This window comes from Syzygium oleosum, unplaced genomic scaffold, assembly GCF_021117445.2.
Source record: "Syzygium oleosum isolate NSW1041296 unplaced genomic scaffold, Sole_v2.1 Sole_v2.48, whole genome shotgun sequence".
Lineage (NCBI taxonomy): Eukaryota > Viridiplantae > Streptophyta > Magnoliopsida > Myrtales > Myrtaceae > Syzygium > Syzygium oleosum.
Window position 1 is genome coordinate 236,893 of NW_026607532.1, and position 21,458 is coordinate 258,350.

General features: G+C 40.0%; 4 protein-coding genes across 4 annotated transcripts; 3 read left to right on the forward strand and 1 right to left on the reverse strand.

Annotated features, from left to right (window-relative positions):
- The first annotated feature begins 6,712 nt into the window (after nt 1–6,712).
- Nucleotides 6,713–10,288, forward strand: LOC115681382 (F-box/LRR-repeat/kelch-repeat protein At1g09650-like). The gene is made up of 2 exons (XM_030605304.2): nt 6,713–6,915; nt 8,713–10,288. Exon 2 carries the CDS (start codon nt 8,730–8,732, stop codon nt 9,957–9,959), a length of 1,230 nt encoding a protein of 409 aa, XP_030461164.1. The 5' UTR covers nt 6,713–6,915; nt 8,713–8,729; the 3' UTR covers nt 9,960–10,288.
- A 1,787-nt stretch (nt 10,289–12,075) lies between these two features.
- LOC115681384 (uncharacterized oxidoreductase At4g09670-like) lies at nt 12,076–13,467 on the forward strand. Its single transcript, XM_030605306.2, has 2 exons — nt 12,076–12,595; nt 12,815–13,467. Exons 1-2 carry the CDS (start codon nt 12,134–12,136, stop codon nt 13,433–13,435), a joined length of 1,083 nt encoding a protein of 360 aa, XP_030461166.1. The 5' UTR covers nt 12,076–12,133; the 3' UTR covers nt 13,436–13,467.
- Nucleotides 13,468–15,028: 1,561 nt separating this feature from the next.
- Nucleotides 15,029–17,586, forward strand: LOC115681381 (pentatricopeptide repeat-containing protein At3g14330-like). Its single transcript, XM_030605303.2, has one exon. It carries the CDS (start codon nt 15,259–15,261, stop codon nt 17,464–17,466), a length of 2,208 nt encoding a protein of 735 aa, XP_030461163.1. The 5' UTR covers nt 15,029–15,258; the 3' UTR covers nt 17,467–17,586.
- Nucleotides 17,587–17,608: 22 nt separating this feature from the next.
- On the reverse strand, nt 17,609–20,079 carry LOC115681385 (protein GAMETE EXPRESSED 1). Its single transcript, XM_030605308.2, has 6 exons — nt 19,516–20,079; nt 18,831–19,418; nt 18,618–18,744; nt 18,311–18,497; nt 18,064–18,211; nt 17,609–17,982 (listed from the first exon to the last, which is right to left on the reverse strand). The coding sequence occupies exons 1-6, from the start codon at nt 19,998–20,000 to the stop codon at nt 17,727–17,729; spliced, it is 1,791 nt and encodes a 596-aa protein (XP_030461168.1). The 5' UTR covers nt 20,001–20,079; the 3' UTR covers nt 17,609–17,726.
- Nucleotides 20,080–21,458: the final 1,379 nt, after the last annotated feature.

Genomic DNA, 21,458 nt, shown 5'->3' on the forward strand with positions numbered 1-21,458 from the left:
TAATTATTGTGCTATAATGACTCCATCATCGAAACGCCATGCAATGTCGTGTGCATGTGTCTCGTACATAACACAGCCCGAAGAAAGTGGTCGTCGCGGGTCGTCGCTTTGTGCCGACCTTTTTTCTCGCTTTTAATTCCCTCTTTCCTCTCTCTCTTTTGGAAGCATTGCTCGGAGCGTTGCAGAGAATAGGCTTCGGATCGATTTGTTTTTGTAGAGAGAAGAAGAAGAAGAAGAATGCGTGAAGAAAGGAGGGCGGGGAGGAGGAGGGGAGGAGGAGGAGGAGGAGGAGGAGGTGGGTGGGAGAGACTGAGCAATCACATCATGCGGTGACAAGGGACCTGACACTGCCCCTTCACGAAAGTCGCTTACTGTATGGCCTGCCTCGCATTTAAAGCTCCCTTCCTTGTTCTCTCTCTCTCTTTTCCCATAACTTTTCAAACGTATTTGCTTTCTTATTTCTCACATTCACTGTTGGAAATCCTTTTTAAGTCAACCCGACGACAAAGGAAGCAAAAAATTTGAAACGATTTTCTTGGCATGTATCATGTGTGTGTTTAAAACCTTCGACCCTACGGCATTGGCTCGACTCAATCCGGTTTGTTTTCCCATTCGGATATACACCATACAGTTCGCATTTGGTTCAACATTTAGGCCGAGAGCTATTGAGCAAGTTCCCTAAAGGGTTCTCATGAAAAAGTAAATATTGTTTGGTAAATGGTACTTGAAAAGTACATTGAAAATCAATTTCGAGAGAAATGTCGTTTAGTGGAAACATATTGCATAAGTCGTTTGGTGTGACAAATTTAAGCTAATAATTTTTAATATGTTTAAAATTGGAAAAAATAATGACCGCGACTTTTAAATTTAGTTAGTGTTGTGTGTAATGTAAAAGAGAAGTATTAACAAATTTATAAACAAAAAAAATCACATTTCGTTTTTGGCTAAAAAAATCAAATGGAAAAAAATCGCATCAAAGTAGATTCTTTCACAATTAGAAAGAGACTAATTTCATTATAATAAACATGGTTATACATGCCCTAGGAAAGAAATAACTCGAGTCCAAATCTGCTTTTGCAAAAAGATATCATTGTCGACATTTCTTCATATATAATTATGTAAAGTTATTACCTCTATCACAATTTTCACTTCAATTTCATACAGATAACTTGGCATACTCCATTAGAATCTTCCACTTCTTTTTCAATACGCCAAAAGTTTGCTCAATTTCTAATTATGGTGAGGAATAAGCTCAATTGAACATGTATTGATAAGGTATAGGATGTCGTTGAAACTTTGGCAAATGACATCTAACTTATTCGTTTAGCCCAAAATAATTTGTGGAATTTGGATATCTAGCATCTACTAGATAATATTTACCTATATGTAAATTTAATCAACATAGACTAAAACGCAACTACCAAATGCTATCTCAACTCAGAGGGGAATGACACAACCATCTTTCCATCCAAAGAACGTAGCCTTAAAACATAAAACCTGATATCAAACTATACATTTATCAGCTATCTCAACTCAACTCATATCCAAAACGCAACTACCAAAAGCTCCCTACCAATGGTGCTCTTATTTTGTTTGTCGCTAGCTAAAGAAGCTAAAAAGATTGGAATGAATGGGATAAGTAATTACAGCTCGGTAAGTAGTACATATTTCTTATATACAGATCGAGCACCCACAATGCATATTTGCAAAACCATATCGGATACTCATTTGATTCAAATCCACAGTATAAGATATGTATGAGATCAAAGACGATTTTTATCTTTTCAACAAATCTTTATACATATCATAAATATCCATTGCATCAATAATATCAAAACAAATATCAATGGTTCATTTCATTGATCAATCTCATCAATTCATATATCAATGGTTTATTCCATTGATCAATCCCATACCACACATCAATGATCTATTCCATAGATCCATCTCATTAAATCACACATCAATGGTCCGTTTCATTAATCAATATATTACTCAATATCAAACCATGATCACGATACTACGCTTGGTGACAAGTCAACCAAGATTCTCCCATTGTCAATGTCTCTACCTATTATCAGTTGGTAGCTCGACCCAGAAGCATATCCTCAAACCAATATGCACATCGAAAAACTCCTAACCGGGTTTACAGTGATATTGAGCATGAACCATCATCCTTCAATATCATAAATCCGATCCATAATCAATCTTATAATCATAATACATTTTTACAAACCAAAATATCCTTTCACAAATCAATTATTTCCACAAAACCAATCCAAATCTGTATCATAAATCATTTTCACAATAGCAAACATATACTTTTTCACAGCATAATACCTTTCATAAATTAGATTCACAAATCAATAAAGATAACATTTTTGCAATCCCTTTCATAAAACATTTCTCAAACCATTTCACAACAATCAACTCATATATCATTTCCAATAATATTTCCTATGCCATTTCAAGTAATTAAAAGGGTAGTAAATGTCTCATCTAGATTTTACACAACAAACAAGATCTTTCATAACTCATATTATATCGAATTTCTGTTGTTTTCAAGACATGAGTTTAGAAGGTCATAGAAGATATGGTACCACTCACCTAGGAAATGCCTAAGACCAAAAAACTAAATTTACTCGAATTGTCAAACTTGCAATCCTAGCAAATAAGTGAGAAACAACGTCGAAATTGAGTAAAACGCTATCTCAACTACGAATCGGCTAAATTGAGCTAAATCGCTAACAAAATGTCTTCTATGCGTCAACAAATCGCTCGCCCAAAGCGATTATTCTAAGTTATCCACAACGTGGAGCTTGCGCGTCAAACTTGGTTATGCCACAACTCTCTCCACTGAACTCCATTTCAAGCGAGCTTACTGTCAAAATAATGCTCTTTCGAAGTACTAGAAAACCCATAGCCATAGCTTGTTTGACCCAAAATTGGGCTAAAACTCGATAAAAATTGGCACGGAAAGCGGCTAATTATTATTGTACAATACACACGTGTAATTTCAAAAATTCATTTTAGGCAAACCGTAAGTTAAAGTCGAGTTTTGTAAAATCCTACAGTTCTACAACACCCTAAATTTCAATCGCCTATAATTTATCAACTAAACAATTCCTAAATCAGACATTGCAATTCAAATTTCACATAACTTCGAATTTGTGCGCTAACTCGAAAATTCATCTAATTACTCTGATTAGATGAATAAAGGGTTAAATCCTTACCGAGCGATGCGAAACGCAGTTAATTTGGCTTGTCAAGGTCTCCGTGGCATATCACGAGAAACTCTTACTTTTCTTCTTTTTGTCCTTTCTCTCCTTCATTTTCTTTCTTCTTTTTCCTCTGTACGTGCACCTTTTCTTTTATAGCTCTTCTTTTTCTTATCATTTCCTATTATTTTTATAATCCCACCTCTTTTGACCAAGTTAAAAAAAAAAACCAATATTACAGTAGGAGGATGAGAAAATTGTACATCACTCTTTCAAGGACTTCTTAGAAGATACGAGTATCATGAGATGTTCCCTCCCTATCAACCCAAACATAAATAAAGTCTATGTTAAAATTGCACACAGTCAATACATTTTGAGTCGTTGTTCCTTTTCAATCAATAAAACAAATTTGATTGTGTGTAGGTACCACCGTTGGGATATGTGTAATATCTATAGCTTTAATGCAATCTTAAAACAAAAAACGCAAATATTACTTGATTTATATATAGTTCTTCCTTTTTATTGTGTTATTATAACTAATCTTAATATATAAATAAAATTTTTTATTATTCTTGATCTTCTCTATCCCTAAATTGTCGATCGGATGGTTGGATCAAATATTTTCCCATTTCTCATTCTTTATCCAAAACATGCTTAATAGCATGATTATGATTTCCCCAGAGTATTAAAAGTGCTCTTGTACTAACCCGTTGCCTATACCATGTCCTAAAATGTGAAGAAACTTTTGAAGCATTTTTGCAACATCAATTGAATACAAACCTATTTATTCTTAATCGTGTTACTAAATCATGCATTGAATTATTAAATACAATCCTATCCATTCTAAACATTTTATAGCACCTTCTCTGATTAGCATCTTCGCCCATCAATTCTCTTAATCATGCATTTCCAATATATGATGAGACATGTAAGGTTTATTGTTAATGTATTTTTCCTGATAAATAATTGCTGCTTGAGCGTCTAAGACAAGTTGCCAAAATTCATCTTCGTTGTTTTCATGGTTTTCGTTTTGAAGAGAATCATCCATAACTGGTTAAAGTAGCAAAATATAGAGTTCGAGTAAGAGAAGTAATGAATAAGCTTTATCGTCCATGAGAGAAAAATTATCAGTCATCATCAATATGGAAACTTCACTCGATAAAGAGAATACCAACTTGAAACAGGTCTCATAGTAGAACATAAATAGAAATAGAGTTCACAACTAGTGCAAATAGAGTATAAATAAGTAGCGTAAATAGGTCTCACATTAAAACGATATAGCATACCAAAGAGTTCAAATAAGTTGCTTACATCCTAGTGGTGACTGAGCTTTTCAAATATATACTTGAGCCACATGATTTTTACATCATTGCCAATCAAAGTTATGAAGATCTACCTATTGTCTTTCTTTTCTGCAAAATGAAAGAGTGCAAAAAAGAATAACTTTTGTTCTTGCGCAATCTTAAATATGACATTCAATATCTCTATGATTTCCTCGTACATATCAAACTCCTTTGCAAGAGATATGGCAGTGCTCCTTTGTTTGATAGCCAAACAAATTCTATCAATATGTGTTCTAAAATCTCTAAGCTTAGGATTGGCTTGTTATAAAAGAACATTTTTCATGAGTTGTATCATAGAAGATGAACTTTAAAAAAAGTAACAAAAGAAGGGATAAAAACCTGAATTTTCCTCTTTCACTATTCATCACTCGCATCAATGGTTTTCTTCTTCGGATTTCATCTTAGTCTTATTTCCTTGTGAAGCAATTGCTTCCATTTTTTTCCATTCTTCCTTAAGATTATCCCACTTACTCTTCATTTGATTTTGTAATACTTATAGCCCCTTAGCTCCCCAAATTTATTAATTATAGCTATCCATCCATCTCTTTTGTTGTTTGCACAACGATTGTCTATCTCAATTTGTTCAACTTACAAAAAGTTTCTATATCTTTCAGGCTCTAATATGCCTTTTTCATTGATGAACTTGCCATTTTCTAGTAAAATGGCAATGAATAAATTTGAGAGACACAAACAAATAAGATTAACTATGACCCAATTTCATAAACATGAGTGAGCATATGCATATACATATGTACGTCAGTTTCATAAGATATAGCAACAATCAAGTTCTATGATGTGCAGTCGTTGGCAGACAGCAATCATAACGGTGGTTATGTACAATAATTTATCTACAATTATTTCAAGTCAACCATTGAAATCAATACTCAAAAGGGTCAAAGTCATTCATGTACGACAATTTCTGCTGTGTAAAAATAACAAATCATTTCCTCTACCTATTCATCTCTTTCTTACTGCAACCACCGACACAAACTATAATCCATGGTCATCATACTAACCTTCCATCACCAGCCTTAGTAAAGCCAGAAATTTATTCACCCTTCCCTTCATAGTCAATGCTTCCATAATATATCATCACAGATTTGTCCACTTCACCCGCAGGCTACAATAAAATATTCCATAATCTAGATGTTACAGTCATGTCGATAGGCAAATTCATATTTGTTCAGACTAACTGAAAGTGCAATGATTGATAAAATGGAACCTCCTTCCCTAAGAGAGAGAGAGAGAGAGAGAGAGAGAGATAGAGGCGAGTAAGAGAGAGTGGAGCGACTGGATCTGAAGAGACGCGAGCGACTGGTTTGAGTGAAGAGGGCGAGCACCGATTGGCCAGAGCGAAGAGAGAGAGAGAGGGGTAAATTTAGGGTTTTATTTTTTAAAAAGGGGCAAACTTGAAATTTTAGTAAGTTTTTTTGGGCAAGAAAGGCAACGGACAAAATTTCATTAACCATGGAAGTTGTCTTCCGAAAATGCTGAAAGCCCAAGGCAAGTGCCTTGAGCTTTCGGCTTTGCCAAGGCTAGCTTTCACTCAAAACTCTTAAAAAAAATTTTTTTATCAAACACCCCCACTTTTTCCCCAGGGACTTTAGAGCCCAAAGTCTCTTCGAAAAGTCGAACCAAATGCACCCATAAACTATTGTATGTAATAACCTAATCAAATTCTTGTAGACCCGGTTTCAACCCGTAACCTTTCAACCGACTCTACCAAATCTTGGTATTATCAAACGCATAGCCAATGGTCAACGATCTTATTAGACTTGGAGTATGATTTCGAGAACCTTGATTCTCATATTTGCTAATCGGCCTAGTAGTGATTGTGTAAATCTTCTATAGCTTATCCAAGTAAAGGATTTAATGAACATCCTTCAATTTTCCTCGTGTGTAGCATTTCACTGTAGACCTTTGTGTTGATTCGGCCGAAACGAACCCGAAATGCAGAGGAAGAAATCCAAGCCCACCTCTTCCTGTTCATGCGATTTACAATTGAATGCTCTTGTTCTTCAGCCCGTCCAAATTGTCTGATCCATAAAGCCTGCAACCAGGATGGGCTTACTGGGCTTATGGCTCTACAGTGGGGACGGGCTCCTGTTCTTTGAAATGATAGATAGCGACCCTCGTTTTTCTTGTTTATCGCATGGACGGACTTCGCAAAGACTTTACTCCGTGGGGGAGGAAAACGAGTCAACCGAGAGCGACACCCTCTTCTTTGTTTCGTGTTCTCTCGAATTGAGACAATTGGGTCTTGGGCAGAACTCCAGAAGGGCCATGGAGTCAACCATCTTCCTCCCCGCATGAGCTATCTGGAATTCCACCCATGAGCTGAGAAGCAGTACCAGGTTCTGGTTCTGGAATTCCACCCTTTTCATGATTTGATGTTTCGCTCTTTCGGGTATCCGTTTTATTACGTCGTCTTTGCATGCTTTGATCGAATATTCTGCATGAGGGTCTGCTGAATTTTCGCACTTTTCGGATGATCGATGATTGGAGCTTATTGTGGGGTGATGTTTTTCGTTCTTTCTGTACCTTTTGTTCGTCTTCGTGATGGTTTCGGTCTCGGACCTGGCATTGATTTATGTTGGATCTTAATTATCTTGAGTTGTCCCCATCATGTGAGTACTGCTGTTATACTGTGAAGCTGTTGAATTGAGATTGCAGTCTCCGCTATGTTCTGTTCAAGCATGATTCTGATTACCCACTGATTGGAAATCCCTAATTTGTTCAGTTAGTTTAGTGAGCTGCGCCGAATAAGCTGCCTTTTGTACAATTCAATTCGAGATTTTGATGAGTTAAAAAGTGGTTATAGACTATTACTAGTAAATGTACCGGCGTGATGCTGCTGAACAACACGTGTTTTTATCTATTCTTTGTTCATAAATTTTGCCGTCAACGTAGACAAGACACTTCCTCCATAAAACCGGAGCTCATTAATATGAGTTGCTACAACTGATACAGAATTTAAAGATTTCAAAACATAATTATCTATGTGGGGTACTCTCTCCCACTCTCTCTCTCTCTCTCTGGGATTTGGGTCACCAGCAGATTATCGATGAGTGAAACAAACATTTCAGTGAAGGACAAAAAATATATGAAGTATGATCCACATCTGTAAAAAATTACACTTAGAGCGATGGAGAGCACGTAGCAATGTCATCCCTCAGGCACAGCTTGACTACTCTCAGGCAACTTATCAAACAATTCCTCTACCATCATTAGCAAAACGAAAGTATTCATACATATGATCCGAAAAGATACATAGCCATGGGATTACAGGTGGAGTCAAAAAAGAAAGGGACAATTTATGACAGAACTATCATCGTTAGACAAAATGGGAGCATTAATCAATTTACCTTAAATAGATGAAGCAGATTAAAAGAGACGGAATTCTCTCAACTCAAAGTACCACGTATGATCAGTTTCGTTATCCCCTATTTGTATACTAGCAATGCATGTGAGACGCATCATATACGTTAGGCCTGTAAGACGCCTCACTCTAAGTCAACAGCGTTCTTATCTCCTTAGGAAATTACTTTAACATCATTTACTCTTCTTATGTAAACGTCCTTTTATGAAAGCCAGTAGTGCTGGGGTCAAATTTTAATCTAACTCGGACAGAAAGCCTTACTATTGATGTCATGATTTTGAAAAATAAACACTTTTCAACTACAAGGTAAACCCATTCTTGATCGTGCCTGATTCATGTATTCACCTGATCTCACACCTGTACGTCCATCTTTAACTACTTCATGAACTGTGCCCCTCGTTTCTTTTAAAGTTTGTATATCTGTGATTTCATGTCACATTGATCGCGCTGTGCTATCCTCGTGCTGTATCAGATGCAAAATAATGCTCGCTTAAATGGTTTCCATGTGATGTGTATCTGAAACTGCAAAACCTGACAAATGACTAGTCCTCATTTGTGCAAAATCACAATGCTGAGACCCTTATTTTTTGGTAGAGATTTATGCCTATCATTCACTGCTGTAGCATCTTAATGTCGCTATTTTTTTTCTACGTAAAATTGTGAATGTTTGAGGACATGTTATCTGAGTAAATATCAGCCTCTGAATACCTCTAGGAATTATTAGTTTCCATATACTCCACTTAACATTTTGCTGTCATAATTTTCTGTCTAGGAATTAAGGAATGTTAAATGGAAAAATCCATGGGAAGCAAGGGCAAGAATCTCGCGAGATTAGTCGAAGAAAAAGCTTGTTCAAAGAAGTTGCAGCAAGAGGAAGAACAGAGGCGAATTCCTTATCTTCCAAAAGACTGCATTGCTAACATCCTCATCCGTCTCCCTCACAATTCCCTCCTCAAGTCGATGCTTGTTTGCAAGTCTTGGAGAAACATTATAAAGAGCCTCAATTTTGTTCATGACCATCTTCATCGGTCTGACACCGTCCTGATTTTTCGGTCTTGGCTTCCGAGATCTCACAATTATTACTCCAGTTTAACATCCAGACCAAATGAAAACCCAAACTCTTTCTCAATTGAAGCAAACTATATGCAATCACAGAACATTCCCATCTTAACTCGGCCTACCATCAATTATTCAAGTGCATCCTATGTCAAGTTTATGGAATTTAGCAATGGGAAGTGCGAGGAAGGAGACTACAAGATAAGCTGCTTGGGCATGATAAGAGCGACTTGCGATGGTTTAATCCTGCTAGACAACAGGATGAAGAAAGGTGGGTTAATAGTCTTGAATCCTGTGACCAGAAAGCTGGACCCGCTTCCATTAGGCACTCTCTGTCCTTCGCATAATGAATCTTATGGTTTCGCCTTGAGCAAGGTCTCTGGGGTATATAAGGTGGTGCACTTGTTCAGAGACGAGCTGGACTTCTTCCATTGTGAGATTCTTAGTCTCGGAACCAGAGTGTGGTGGCCGGTTTACGACCCGGAACCTGGGCTATTTGGTTGGCTAGGGTACAGACCAGTTTTCGCGATAGGATCTCTGCACTGGGTTCCTTTCGTTGATCACAGTGATTACATAGTGTCCATGGAATTAAACAGCCAGAAGTTTCACAAAGTATCACTCCCTACAAGTTGCACAACACATGACCGGATTCTCGAGATGCACGGTTCCTTGTGCTTCATTGCTCATGAAGAGATGACCCAGATCAACATCTGGATGTTGGAGGGATTGTCAGGACATGTGTGGAAGCAGACGTTTTCCATCACCACAGGTTGTATGTTTGACATGGTTCCGCTATTGAGTTTGAAGACGAGCGGAGACATCATTTTCGAGCGCGACGAAGATTACTCGCTGTACCGATATCATTTCGAGCTCAAAGAAATGAGGAGGATCGAGGTGCAAGAAAACTGCGCCATGTCGTCGAATTCATACTTTGCCCATGTCAATAGCTTCATCTCTTGGTGATGCCGCGGTGAAGACGCCGGCTTTGCTGCAACAAATGCGTCTCGTCAATGGAGGTCTGATATAATGCTACTACTACTTCTAGCAGCATATATGATTTGATGGGGATTGAGACCCATGTGATGGTTTGTTGATTAGAGTCATTGCTGAAGCTCATTTTGTTGTATATACATGCTTCACTAGGCCTGGTTTGGTCCACACTGAGGCATTAACTAGCCCTCAGAACTCACCAGCGTGTGCCGTCACTGTTGTGTCTTTCTTTTTGAGCGAACCTGAGTATTGTTGTAAAAATCAAACATCATTGCTTGAAACATGTCTGAAATCTGTCTGAATTGTGAACCTAAGTGATGTGAAAACCATTGATCCCGAGCTAAGAGAGAGGATGGGTTCTTTCGTTTTGGATTCTAGTGGGAAGGGAATGAGTTTCTTTCTCACTCTAAGCGAAAATCATTGGATGATTACATCTATGTATGTTGAGAAAATAGGGGAAAAAAAAATTCAAGAATTGCAACGAGTTTGTCGCGTTCGGTAGATGTTATCGCAATGTGAACATTTTCCTATTTAGATGAATGATTCGATTGTGGAACAGTTAAATGAGTCAACTCTGATTTGATCATTTAAGAAAATTCTTCGTATCAAAATTCGAAGGGAAAATTTTAAATAAGGACCCGAAATGAAATCATTTTTTAAGAAGGGCTCAGAATGAATGTTGGCTCAAATAAATACCTGAAGTGTGGTCAAATCGTCTCAAACGAGGACTTGAACTCTTAAAAATAAAAAAAAGGCTCAATTACTATTAATATGCTCTCTAACATCACACACACTCTTTCCACCATGGAGGAACACACATCATTTATCATCTCTTCTTCATCTTCTCCATGCACGGATTCCATCACAACTGCTATCTTCAGGAGCATTCGGGAGCTTCATTCCTCTGGTGGATGCTTCATCATCTTCTTCATCATTCCATTCTCTGTCTCTCTCTCCGATTCTCGACGGAGCAGCGACATCTCTCTCCGAACTAGATTTCTTCTTCTCTAGGTAAAAGAGCTCCACTGAAATCGATTTTCATCTTCATCACCGTGACCTCTGCTCTCTCCCGTCAGGCTCTCTGTTTCCTTTCATTCAACCATTTTTCTAGATTAAGGATCTTCAGATTTGGCTTTTCTTTATCATCAGCGAGCTTTTCTCTCTCCTGGATCTCTTTCCAATTGCACGAGGCTTTCTCGTGGAGGGTCTAGTCGTTGGGGTTGTGTTCGGCTCAAGTTCGTGTCAACACGACGCCCGTCTATGGTCAATTCAAAAATCTCATTGAGGTTTGTGGAAGGGAAATATTAATACCAATTGGAGCTTTTCTTATTTTATTTTATTGAAAGATCCCTTTTCCGACGGCCAGAACAATCACATGGCCTGTCGGCGAGTTCAGAACCTTATTTGAAACGATTTGACCAATTCAAAATCTCTTTGCGAGAAAATAACTCCACTTAAGGCACTTATATGAAATTTTCCTCAAATTCGAAAATGAAATAAATTTGTTTTAACTCTTAAACAAACGAAAAAAAAATAATTCCTTGCCACTTTGCTGATTAAAAACTTGGGAAAATTTCAATTAGGACCCAGTGGGTCAAATTCTCAAAAGGTCAAGTGAATATTGTGTCAATAAGGCAAAGTCTTACGGTCTCGAATAAGACTCAAGTGCCAAATGTCTCAAATAAGGACACGGGTCCGTGCAAAATACTGGTGGCAGAAATCTTGTTCAGACAGTATACTTAATTTTTATTATTTTTTTATTTTCTTTTTTTGTTTTTTGCGTTCGGTCGAGTTCAGAACCTTATTTGAAACGATTTGACCAATTCAAAATCTCTTTGCGAGAAAATAACTCCACTTAAGGCACTTATATGAAATTTTCCTCAAATTCGAAAATGAAATAAATTTGTTTTAACTCTTAAACAAATGAAAAAAAAAATAATTCCTTGCCGCTTTGCTGATTAAAAAACTTTGAATGTTCGAAATATTAGCAATATTTTGTATTAAACACGGATGAAATTGCGTGAAGTTCAAGATTGCAAAAATAAAAATAAAGAGTAAACAATTTTTGTGCTGAACAATTCATTAAAGGCGAAAACCTTATCCACTCGTCTCTCTCTCACCATTTCCACGAGCAGAGGGACACAGCAATGGCGGGCGATCCCGTCCGCTTCGGCATCATCGGGTGCGCCGGGATTGCGCGGAAGCTGTGTCGAGCCATCGCTCTCGCCCCGAACGCCACCCTCCACGCCCTCGGCAGCCGCTCCGTCGCGGAGGCCCAGTCGTTCGCCGCCGTGAACGGCCTCCCCGGCTCCGTCCGGCTGTACGGGAGCTACGGCGCCGTCCTGGACGACCCGCTCGTCGACGCCGTGTACCTCCCGCTGCCGACGAGCCTGCGCGCGGCCTGGGCGGTCGCGGCCGCGAGGAAGGGGAAGCACGTGCTCCTGGAGAAGCCGGCGGCGGCCGACGCGGCGGAGCTCGACCGGATCCTGGAGGCGTGCGGGGCGAGCGGGGTCCAGTTCATGGACGGGACCATGTGGCTGCACCATCCGAGGACGGCGAAGATGATGGAGATCGTGTCTGATCGTGGGCGGTTCGGAGAACTCAAATGGGTCAGTATCAGTACTTCGTTTCATGTGTATATCTCAAGAAATCATAGAACATGGGTTTGTTCATGAATGCAATTTTGCCTAAGTATGACCATCCAAGATGAAAATTTGTGTATCGAAAATGGTACTTTGAGATACTGGCTACTGCTGCTTAATCATAAAGTGACTTGGAAGCTCGTGACTGTGAGAACTCACAAACACCATCTGCTTTGTGTATCCCAGATCAACAGCGTCTCCACGTTTGCGCCGGATCAGGAGTTTTTCGAGGATAATATTCGGATGAAGCCTGACCTGGACTCTCTCGGCGCGCTCGGCGACTTGGGCTGGTATTGCATCGGAGCCTTTCTATGGGCCGCGGGTTACGAACTACCGTCTGCTGTGTCCGCCCTTCCTGATGTTACCCGCAACTCGGCCGGAGCCATCCTGTCGTGCTCCGCCGTGTTGTACTGGGGTTCGGCGCATGAAACGGCCGCGACGTTCCACTGCTCGTTCCTCGCCCACGTGTCCATGGATTTGGCAGTCGTCGCTTCGAATGGGTCGCTGCATCTCAAGGACTTCACGATACCGATCGAGGAGGGTTCTGCTTCGTTCGAATTCACTCCCAGTGCTAAATTCGTGGACCTCCATATAGGGTGGAGTGTGAAGCCGGAGAAGGTCCTTGTCCCCACGGAGCTTCCTCAAGAGGCCTTGATGGTTCGGGAGTTCGCGAGCCTTGTTCAGGGCATTCGGGATTCCGGGTGTTCCCCAGAGAGCAAATGGCCTGAAATCAGCAGAAAGACGCAGCTAGTCCTCGACGCAGTAAAGAAGTCCATAGATGGAGGGTGTATACTTGTTCACTTGTAATCATGTCAATGAGGATTTGCTCTTATTTGTAAGGGCCGTTTAGTAACGTTTCTATTCCTAGAAATAATTTTTATTCAAAAATAGTTTTTTCTATTTCTATTCCCTAGATAAGTTTCTGAGCAAAAAAATGCGTTTAGTAACTGTACAAAATTTTTATTCCCCGAGTAGAAAAAGATCAGAAATGCTTTTGATAGGATGCTAAAAATTTCTACTCTCAATTTTTTCATTTAATTATAAAATTATCGATATAAACTTAACAATTCATGTTTGAATAAAATTAGACTAGAAATAGAATAAGAATATATTATGATATAGAATTGGATAATCTTAATATAATTATAAAGAAAATTACGCCTTATAGACAAAGCAAATAGCGGGTGATGATCGAGGAAATTATAGTTTATGGGACTTAACAATTCATGTTTGGATAAAATTGGATCAGAAATAGAATAATACTATATTATGATATAGAATTGGATGACCTTACTACAATCATAAAAAAAAATTACTTCTTATAGACAAATTAAACATCGGATAGTGGTCGAGGAAATTGCAGTTTAGGGTGTAGAATTTTAGGATTTGGGGTTAGGTTTTAGGATTTTGGTTTTGAGGTTTAGGGTTTGGGATTTTGGGTTTTAGATTTGGATTTTATGGTTTAGGATTTGGGATTTAGGTTTTAGAGTTTTGGGTTTGGGGTTTTAGGTTTAGCGTTTTGAGTTTGGGGTTTTAGGGTTTGGGGTTTAGTGGTTTAGGGTTCAAGGATTCGGGTTTTCGGTATTGGGGTTTGGCATTTAGGGTGTAGAGTTTACAGTTTAGGATTTTTGGTTTAGGGTTCGGGGTTTTGCGGTTTAACGTTTTAGGTTTTAGAGTTTCGGGTTTGGAGTTTTGGGGTTTAGGGTTTAGCGTTTCGAGTTTTGTGTTTGAGATTTTGGGGTTTGGATTTTTGGATTTAGGATTTGGGGTTTAGAGTTTAGAGTTTAGGATTTCGGGTTTTTTATTTTACCGTTATGGGTTTTAGGGTTTGGATATTGAGGTTTAAGATTTTGGGGTTTTGGATTTGAGAGTTAAGGTTTAGGATTTTGGGGTTTAGGGTTTGAAGGTTAAGGTTTGGGGTTTTAGGATTTAGGATTTGGGATTTTAGGGTTTAGTATGAGAATATCTTGTGAAAGAGGGAGAGTTGATCTTGTTTCTCTATTGTTTCTTTTTTTTTTGTTCCAGAAACAAAAAATTAGATTTTTTTTACTTCTTATTTCTGTTCCAAATCTATTCCTTGACCATTTTTCTATTTCGGAGAACAAAAAAACTAACTGACGTTACTAAACGGATTTCTGTTCTTTTTCTGTTCCGGGGAATAAAAAAATAGAAAAACAGAGAAACAGAAACGTTACTAAACATACCCTAAGAGTCTCAGTCAGTGTATGCGTAAATAGCAGCTATTCAGTTCTCATTGTGCGTTTATTGCGCTCAAATCATTCTCGAGACTGATGCACTAATGTTTTAGTTTTCATGCTTCAGCTTATGCGAAAATGCATTTTCATCTGTATCTAATTCTCTGAAATTTCATAAATTGGTGCGAGAAAGAGTTTCTTCTCTCTCATATGGGTAGGTTTAGTTCATTTCATCGACAACTTCATGGGTTGACTAGTCCCATTACAAGCCAAAAAGGCCAATGGGTGCACACTCATGACAAACCTTCGACATATGAAACAGAGCAAAGAGAAAAATACCCTCGCAACTGCTTATCAGCATAACAGACACCAAGTACGGCTACGACAGAGTCAAGTAACTTTCTATAGAGCTAGTTCAATCTTCTGAGCTAGCTCATGGAAACTAGCTTTACTGAGCAATGGAGATTTGCTCCAGCAGAGCCAGTTCAACTTTTGAGGCCAGTTCAACCTTCTAAATTTCCGTCGTCGCACGAGGGACGTATCGACTATCAACTTGTTAAATGCGGAAGCGCTTGTCATAGACCAACACACCAGACAGTAAAAAAGAAGATAACAGGTGATGACCATTTGCCAGTGCCACAAAATCGTTGTAGAAACCTCAGTTTTTCACACACAACCTTAGTCCGCCCAATTCATTCCCTGATTATGTTCTACTCCACTTCCTTCTCACCCGCCGTTGCCTTGCCAACTACCATAACCGCCACTTCAAATCCCAAGACCATCAACCCCGGCAAGCCCTTCAATTCAACCCTCAGATCTCTCTGCAGATCAGGCAGGCTAGAAGAGGCTGTTCGCTTGATCGAATCTGCGCCGTCGAAATTCGAGGATCCCCAGTCGTATTCCCTCGTCCTCCATAGTTGCATCTCCAGTAAATCCTTAGAACATGGCCAGAGACTATATCTACAATTATTACTATGTAAGGATAGAGGCAATGATACTCTACTGGATGATCAGACCGTGAGAGCCAAGCTCGTTACCCTTTACTCGGTCTGTGGCCGAGTCGACGAGGCGCGGCGAATTTTCAAAGATGGCCTTGACAGTGGACTTGTCTCTGAATCCATGTGGGTGGCAATGGCTGTTGGGTGCTCCAAAAATAAGTGCTCCAAAGAGGCCTTGTTCCTGTACCGTGACATGTTGTGGCAGTGCGTTGTGCCAAGCAAGTTTGCCTTGTCAATGGCCTTAAAGGCAAGTGCAGATTTGACCGATTTATGGGTTGGTAAAGCGGTGCATGCCCAGGTGGTGAAGTCTGGTGAAGACCCAGATCAAGCTGTTTACAATGCTCTTCTGAACTTATATGGAGAGTGTGGATGTTTGGAGGAAGCATTGAGGGTGTTTGAGAAAATGCCCGAGAAGAATGTAATTTCTTGGAACTCGTTGGTTGCTGCTTTCGTTGAGCAAAATCAGGTGATTGAAGCATTGGGCATTTTCAGGAGAATGCAGAGAGATAGAATATTGTTCAGTTGGGTCACGTTGACGACAATCTTAGCCGCTTGTGCAGCGGCAACGGCACTTCATAGCGGGAAGGAAGTACATGTGCAGATTGTGAAATCAAAAGCAAGACCAGACATTTTGGTACTTAATTCGCTCATGGATATGTATGCTAAGTGTGGCGTCGCGGATTATTGCAAGAAAGTGTTCGATCAAATGCAGGAAAAAGATTTGACGACTTGGAACACATTGCTGAATAGTTATGCAGTAAATGGATCTATGGATGAAACGGTCAAGCTATTTGATGCAATGACCAAGTCCGGTATCAGACCTGATGTGGTCACTTTTGTCACTCTATTGTCTGGTTGCAGCCACACCGGGCTTACTGATGAGGGAGGGAGACTCTTTGATCAAATGGAGGATTTCAAGATCTCGCCAACTTCAGAGCATTACGCTTGTTTGGTGGATATGTTAGGAAGAGCCGGAAAAATCGAGGAGGCACTGAAAGTTGCAGAAAACATGCCGATGAAGCCAAGCGGCAGCGTCTGGGGGTCTCTTCTGAACTCCTGTCGCCTCCACGGAAATGTGGCCGTTGCAGAGAAGATAGCAAGCCATCTCTTTGAGCTTGAACCGAACAATTCTGGGAACTATGTGATCCTTTCCAACATTTACGCAAATGCAGGAATGTGGGACCATGTTGAAGTGGTCAGGGGGTCGATGGAAAAGAGAGGGATAAGGAAGGAGGCTGGTTGCAGTTGGATACAAATAAAGAACAGAATACATACTTTCGTAGCCGGAGGGCGTGTTGATTTCCGGAACTCTTTGGAATATAGAAACTTATGGAGTGATCTGATGGAAGCTATGGAAGAAGCGGGATACGTGCCTGATACTAGAGCGGTTCTTCACAACGTGGATGAAGAAATGAAGACGAGTTGGGTTTGTGGGCATAGCGAGAGACTGGCGACTATGTTTGCTCTCATCCACACAGGTGCCGGGACTCCAATAAGGATTACAAAGAATCTTCGTGTCTGTGTGGATTGTCATTCTTGGATGAAGTTTGTGTCGAGAGTTTCGAGCCGAGAAATTACATTGAGAGATACGAATCGGTTTCACCATTTCAAAGGAGGTACATGCTCTTGTAAGGATTATTGGTAGTTTAGTATAAGTAAATTGTTATAATACAGATGAACTTACGCGAGTTCATTGAGCAAGCATATGAAATTGCATTGAAAAAAAGCAATGACAAACTTTCAATTGAATGTGAATTTCTGCCAATTGCCTTGAAGCCTCTGTGATGTTTACACTCTGGATATGTTAAGAATTTTGAAGTCAAAACGATATGTATGTTAAAAAAGCTACAACTTGACCAGAAAACTTCAGTCTAACCAAGTCAACCAAAATAAAAAGAGACATGATCAATAAGGAAGCCGACGGCGGAGATTATATCTTCTTGTGCAAATGTTGGTCATGATCGAATTCTCTCCGACCTCCTCGGGTGGCAAGAAGTCTGGGTCCTCATTGATATCTGCCTCTTCCGGTAGCTCAGTATCCATCCACGACAACCAGTTTACATCACTATCCAGGTCCTCAGAGAGCTTGTTCTCCCTTTGTAAGCTATTCACCTTCTCAACCAAGGCTAATAGCATTCGATGATTCAAAACTTCATAATCCCTGCAATCACACAGCTACCAAATTAAGTAATTAAACTAGACCGTTCGTGCCAGTTCCAAAAGTATTCTTCTATGTACTCACCTGTATGTAAAAATTGCATACAGAAGCTGGGCTAAAGCGGCGAGGGCAAAGAAAGATCTAAAAAAGTTTATGATCCATGCCTGTTCTTCAAAACCCATTGTCATGAATCGAAGAATAAATACTTCGATAACAAAAGTTATGCACAAACCTGCAAAGACGCACAGTGTTTGATTCAGTCAAACTGGCATTATTCAAAGCTACTTTGCAATTTACAGTCATAAAATGACTGGAGAAAAGAAACACTCACCGATATAGAGCCAGGGCCTCACGGTGTATGTTTGCTTGGTGCTGGTGAACATATAGATAATAAAGATCGATAGAGAATACAGGAAGAAAGCCTTTATTATCCGTGATTCGAGCAGCATCGCATTGTGCAAAGCAAATAGCTTGTCGAGGGCCACAAACATCGTCGCTTGCTTCGATTCAAAGGCTTCCTGTAAGTATGACATGACATTGCTGGTTTGTAAAGAGCTTGTTTGATACTTACGAATAGTGAACCATCTGAATTCAAACTCCTAACTTGACAAAAATAAAATTTATTAGACAAGACAAACCTGAGCTTCCAAGATAGACTTTGAGTTCTCAACCAAGTGATCGTGGACGCGCTGAAGCTGCTCTTGCCGTTGAAGAAGTTCTTGTTGTTGTCTACTGCTATATTCAGCCAACTGTTGCAAGGTGCCCCTGTGGTGGTCATTAACAAGAAGAGCAAAGATAATCAATTAGCTTTCATCTTTTCGAAACATGTTTCTTGATTGTTCGTTGTTTACCTGCTCTCTTCTAATGCTTCAGACTGAAACTCAGTGAGAGACTGAAGGCCCTTAAGTGCAGTGGACTGTCCATCCAGGAGCTGCTTCTGCTTCTCCAGTGAAATCCCTGCCATATCCCCAATATCATCGGCTTTACCTTGCAAATCCTCCATCTTCGAGAACATCCCATCTCTAACTCTACTTATCTCCTTCTCTATCTCTCCGGCTTCCTTCCTTAACAAATCTATCTCTCGTCCCAAACTACTAGAAGATTCCAAAATCTTCGCCATGCCATCTTCTATTTGCTCCTTCATTTTTTCTTGCCCTTCCCGTAGCTGAGATTGGGAAGCGGCAATTCCCCGGGATTGCTCATAAATTGCTTCCGAGTGATGAAGAACTTCTTCGATGTGATCTTGCACATTCTTCGATGCCTGAGCCACTTGCTGAGTTCGGGAATCAATGGACATCAGCGAATCCTGTATCTCGTTGGAACGCTGGAAAAGGGAATCTGATCTATCTTGTATGATTTCTAGCTTGTCTTCTGCACTCTCTGCAGATTTCTTGAGATCGTTCACCAGTCTCTCCGTTTCCTGCTTAAATGCATGTGTCCTGGAAATTCATGGAAATTAAGTTCACTTCAGAAAAACACATATTGACAATGCAATAGCAGATAATACAAATAACAAGAACAGTATAAATACTAAACTGTAATTGGTGGCAGATAGAGTTGGTTTCGAGGTAAAATTCGAGATAAACCATGCGCTCGGAATCGTCCAGCTTTTTGCGGCAATCAACCATCAAGGACTTCTCATCACAGCGAGGGAAAGCGGGCCATCCCGAGTCCCGTTGGAAGCAATCACTGAGATGCCATGCGAACCTCGAGCGCTTCTCCTCAGCAGCCAGAATCTCCGAGCACCCGGCAAAGAGAGTGTTGTACGCACTCCTCCAACACGAATTCGAGTCGGCCAATTTCCTTTTAGCGTTCTCGACTAATTTGGCCCCCCTGGGATTGTTGAGCCCTTCCATGGAGAACTCGGCGACAAAACCATTGGAACTGTCTCTCATCACTTGAAAAGAATCTCCTTCGGAGCGAGCCGTCGCCGTCGATGAGGAGAACCAACCCCATGAGTGGCAATTCAAGGGGACAAACACCAGAACAAGTAGAAACAGAGGAACAGGACTGTAACCCATTTCAGTTTGTGTTCTCTATGTTTGAAAAAGATCTCGAAAGACCCTGCAAAAATCCCGAGAAAGATTCAAAAGTCCAGTTCACAAGCATATATACAGAGTACATGCATATATATATATATATATTGAGTGTATATTGAGACCGCAAAGAGATTTATGGGCTTCCATTTAGATTCAACTATCCGTATCAAACTTAGAGTGCAAGAAACGGAGGCAAACAAAAATAACCTTATCTGGGAAATACGATTAAGGGAAACAAAATCTGTTTCCGATGAAAACAACGTTGAAAGGGACATCCTTTGAAAAAACAAACAAAGAGAAGAGACGTGAAAGTAGGTTTGTTCATATGTTTGGCGCTTCTCACCTGTCCATGACAGGACAAAAACGGAAACAGAGGGCACTGAGAGTGAATAAAGAAAAGGGAAAGAAGAGGAAAGAAAATCTCAACGGCAAGCGAAAGGACAGTGGCTAAATATGGAAAGCACGTTTTCGATCCATGAACAACCCGCAAGAGAATCTTAGTCCCGCATCGAAAAGAAACGGAAATATTGCCAAATTCATGTGGGGCGAGAAGAGAAACACAGAGTTACATTGCAAGAACAAGAGTGGGTACGTGATCAAACAGAAGAAATTCACCATTCGAATGATCTATCGAACGATCGGACACAAACAAACGACCCTTACCCGGAGAGAAAGAGAGAGAAGTCACCGGCGGACACGGAAAGGCGCGAAGCAGTTTGAGGAAAGAGGGGGTTATAAAACGGCCGTTTGCTGCGAAGAGGCGCGAATCTGCGCTGCGAATAGGCGCCTCTGTTTAGAAAACGGTGTCGTTTGGTTTTTTCTAATTATTAAATTCACAGCACGTTCTTGATTGCGCTATTTTTTTGCGGCAATGACTAATTTTGCATGTTGAGAAAGATATGTTGTTGTGATGAAGGTAGTGGTGTTGCAAGAAATCTCATAATTTAACAATTTGTTGATAAAGGGGTAGTTGCTCGAATACGATTCCTTAAGGATGACATGGGGATGTCCGGATTTTTGCCTTCGGTTAATTTCTTAGATGCGCACAGCACTTCCTCTTAGATTGAATTGGATGAAGATTCGCTCGCAGCTTGGCGGTCGTGACCCCATATTGAAAGACCCTTATCAATAAACGATTTACTTGTCGACGACTTGAGATTAATTTCCATGTGCGTCCATGAGCGCAAATGGCATTCCGTTTCCCAAACAGAGATGTCGAAACGGGAGTGCTGTGTTTATCGCAATAATAACCGGATTACCTGCTATAGTTTCTATGCTTTACACTGCAATCTGGGTGCTCATTGTCAAAGAAAATCAAAAAGGGTTGCATTACGTTTCTCTTAAGGGGATGAACTTACAGAGCCAAAGAGGTGTATATTGACTAGAGTTCATGCAATTTTCACGTTTGCAATCATTTTCACAATACAGAATTTTGAAAAG

Bases quoted from the DNA above. Each gene is read 5' to 3' on its own strand.
- LOC115681382 (XM_030605304.2), top strand. From the start codon at position 8,730: ATGGAAAAATCCATGGGAAGCAAGGGCAAGAATCTCGCGAGATTAGTC.
- LOC115681384 (XM_030605306.2), top strand. From the start codon at position 12,134: ATGGCGGGCGATCCCGTCCGCTTCGGCATCATCGGGTGCGCCGGGATT. The intron at 12,596-12,814 runs GTCAGTATCAGT...TGTGTATCCCAG, and splicing joins GGTTCGGAGAACTCAAATGG to ATCAACAGCGTCTCCACGTT.
- LOC115681381 (XM_030605303.2), top strand. From the start codon at position 15,259: ATGGAAACTAGCTTTACTGAGCAATGGAGATTTGCTCCAGCAGAGCCA.
- LOC115681385 (XM_030605308.2), bottom strand. From the start codon at position 20,000: ATGGGTTACAGTCCTGTTCCTCTGTTTCTACTTGTTCTGGTGTTTGTC. The intron at 19,419-19,515 runs GTTTAGTATTTA...ATGAATTTCCAG, and splicing joins TCTATCTGCCACCAATTACA to GACACATGCATTTAAGCAGG. The intron at 17,983-18,063 runs GTGAGTACATAG...GTGTGATTGCAG, and splicing joins TATGCAATTTTTACATACAG to GGATTATGAAGTTTTGAATC.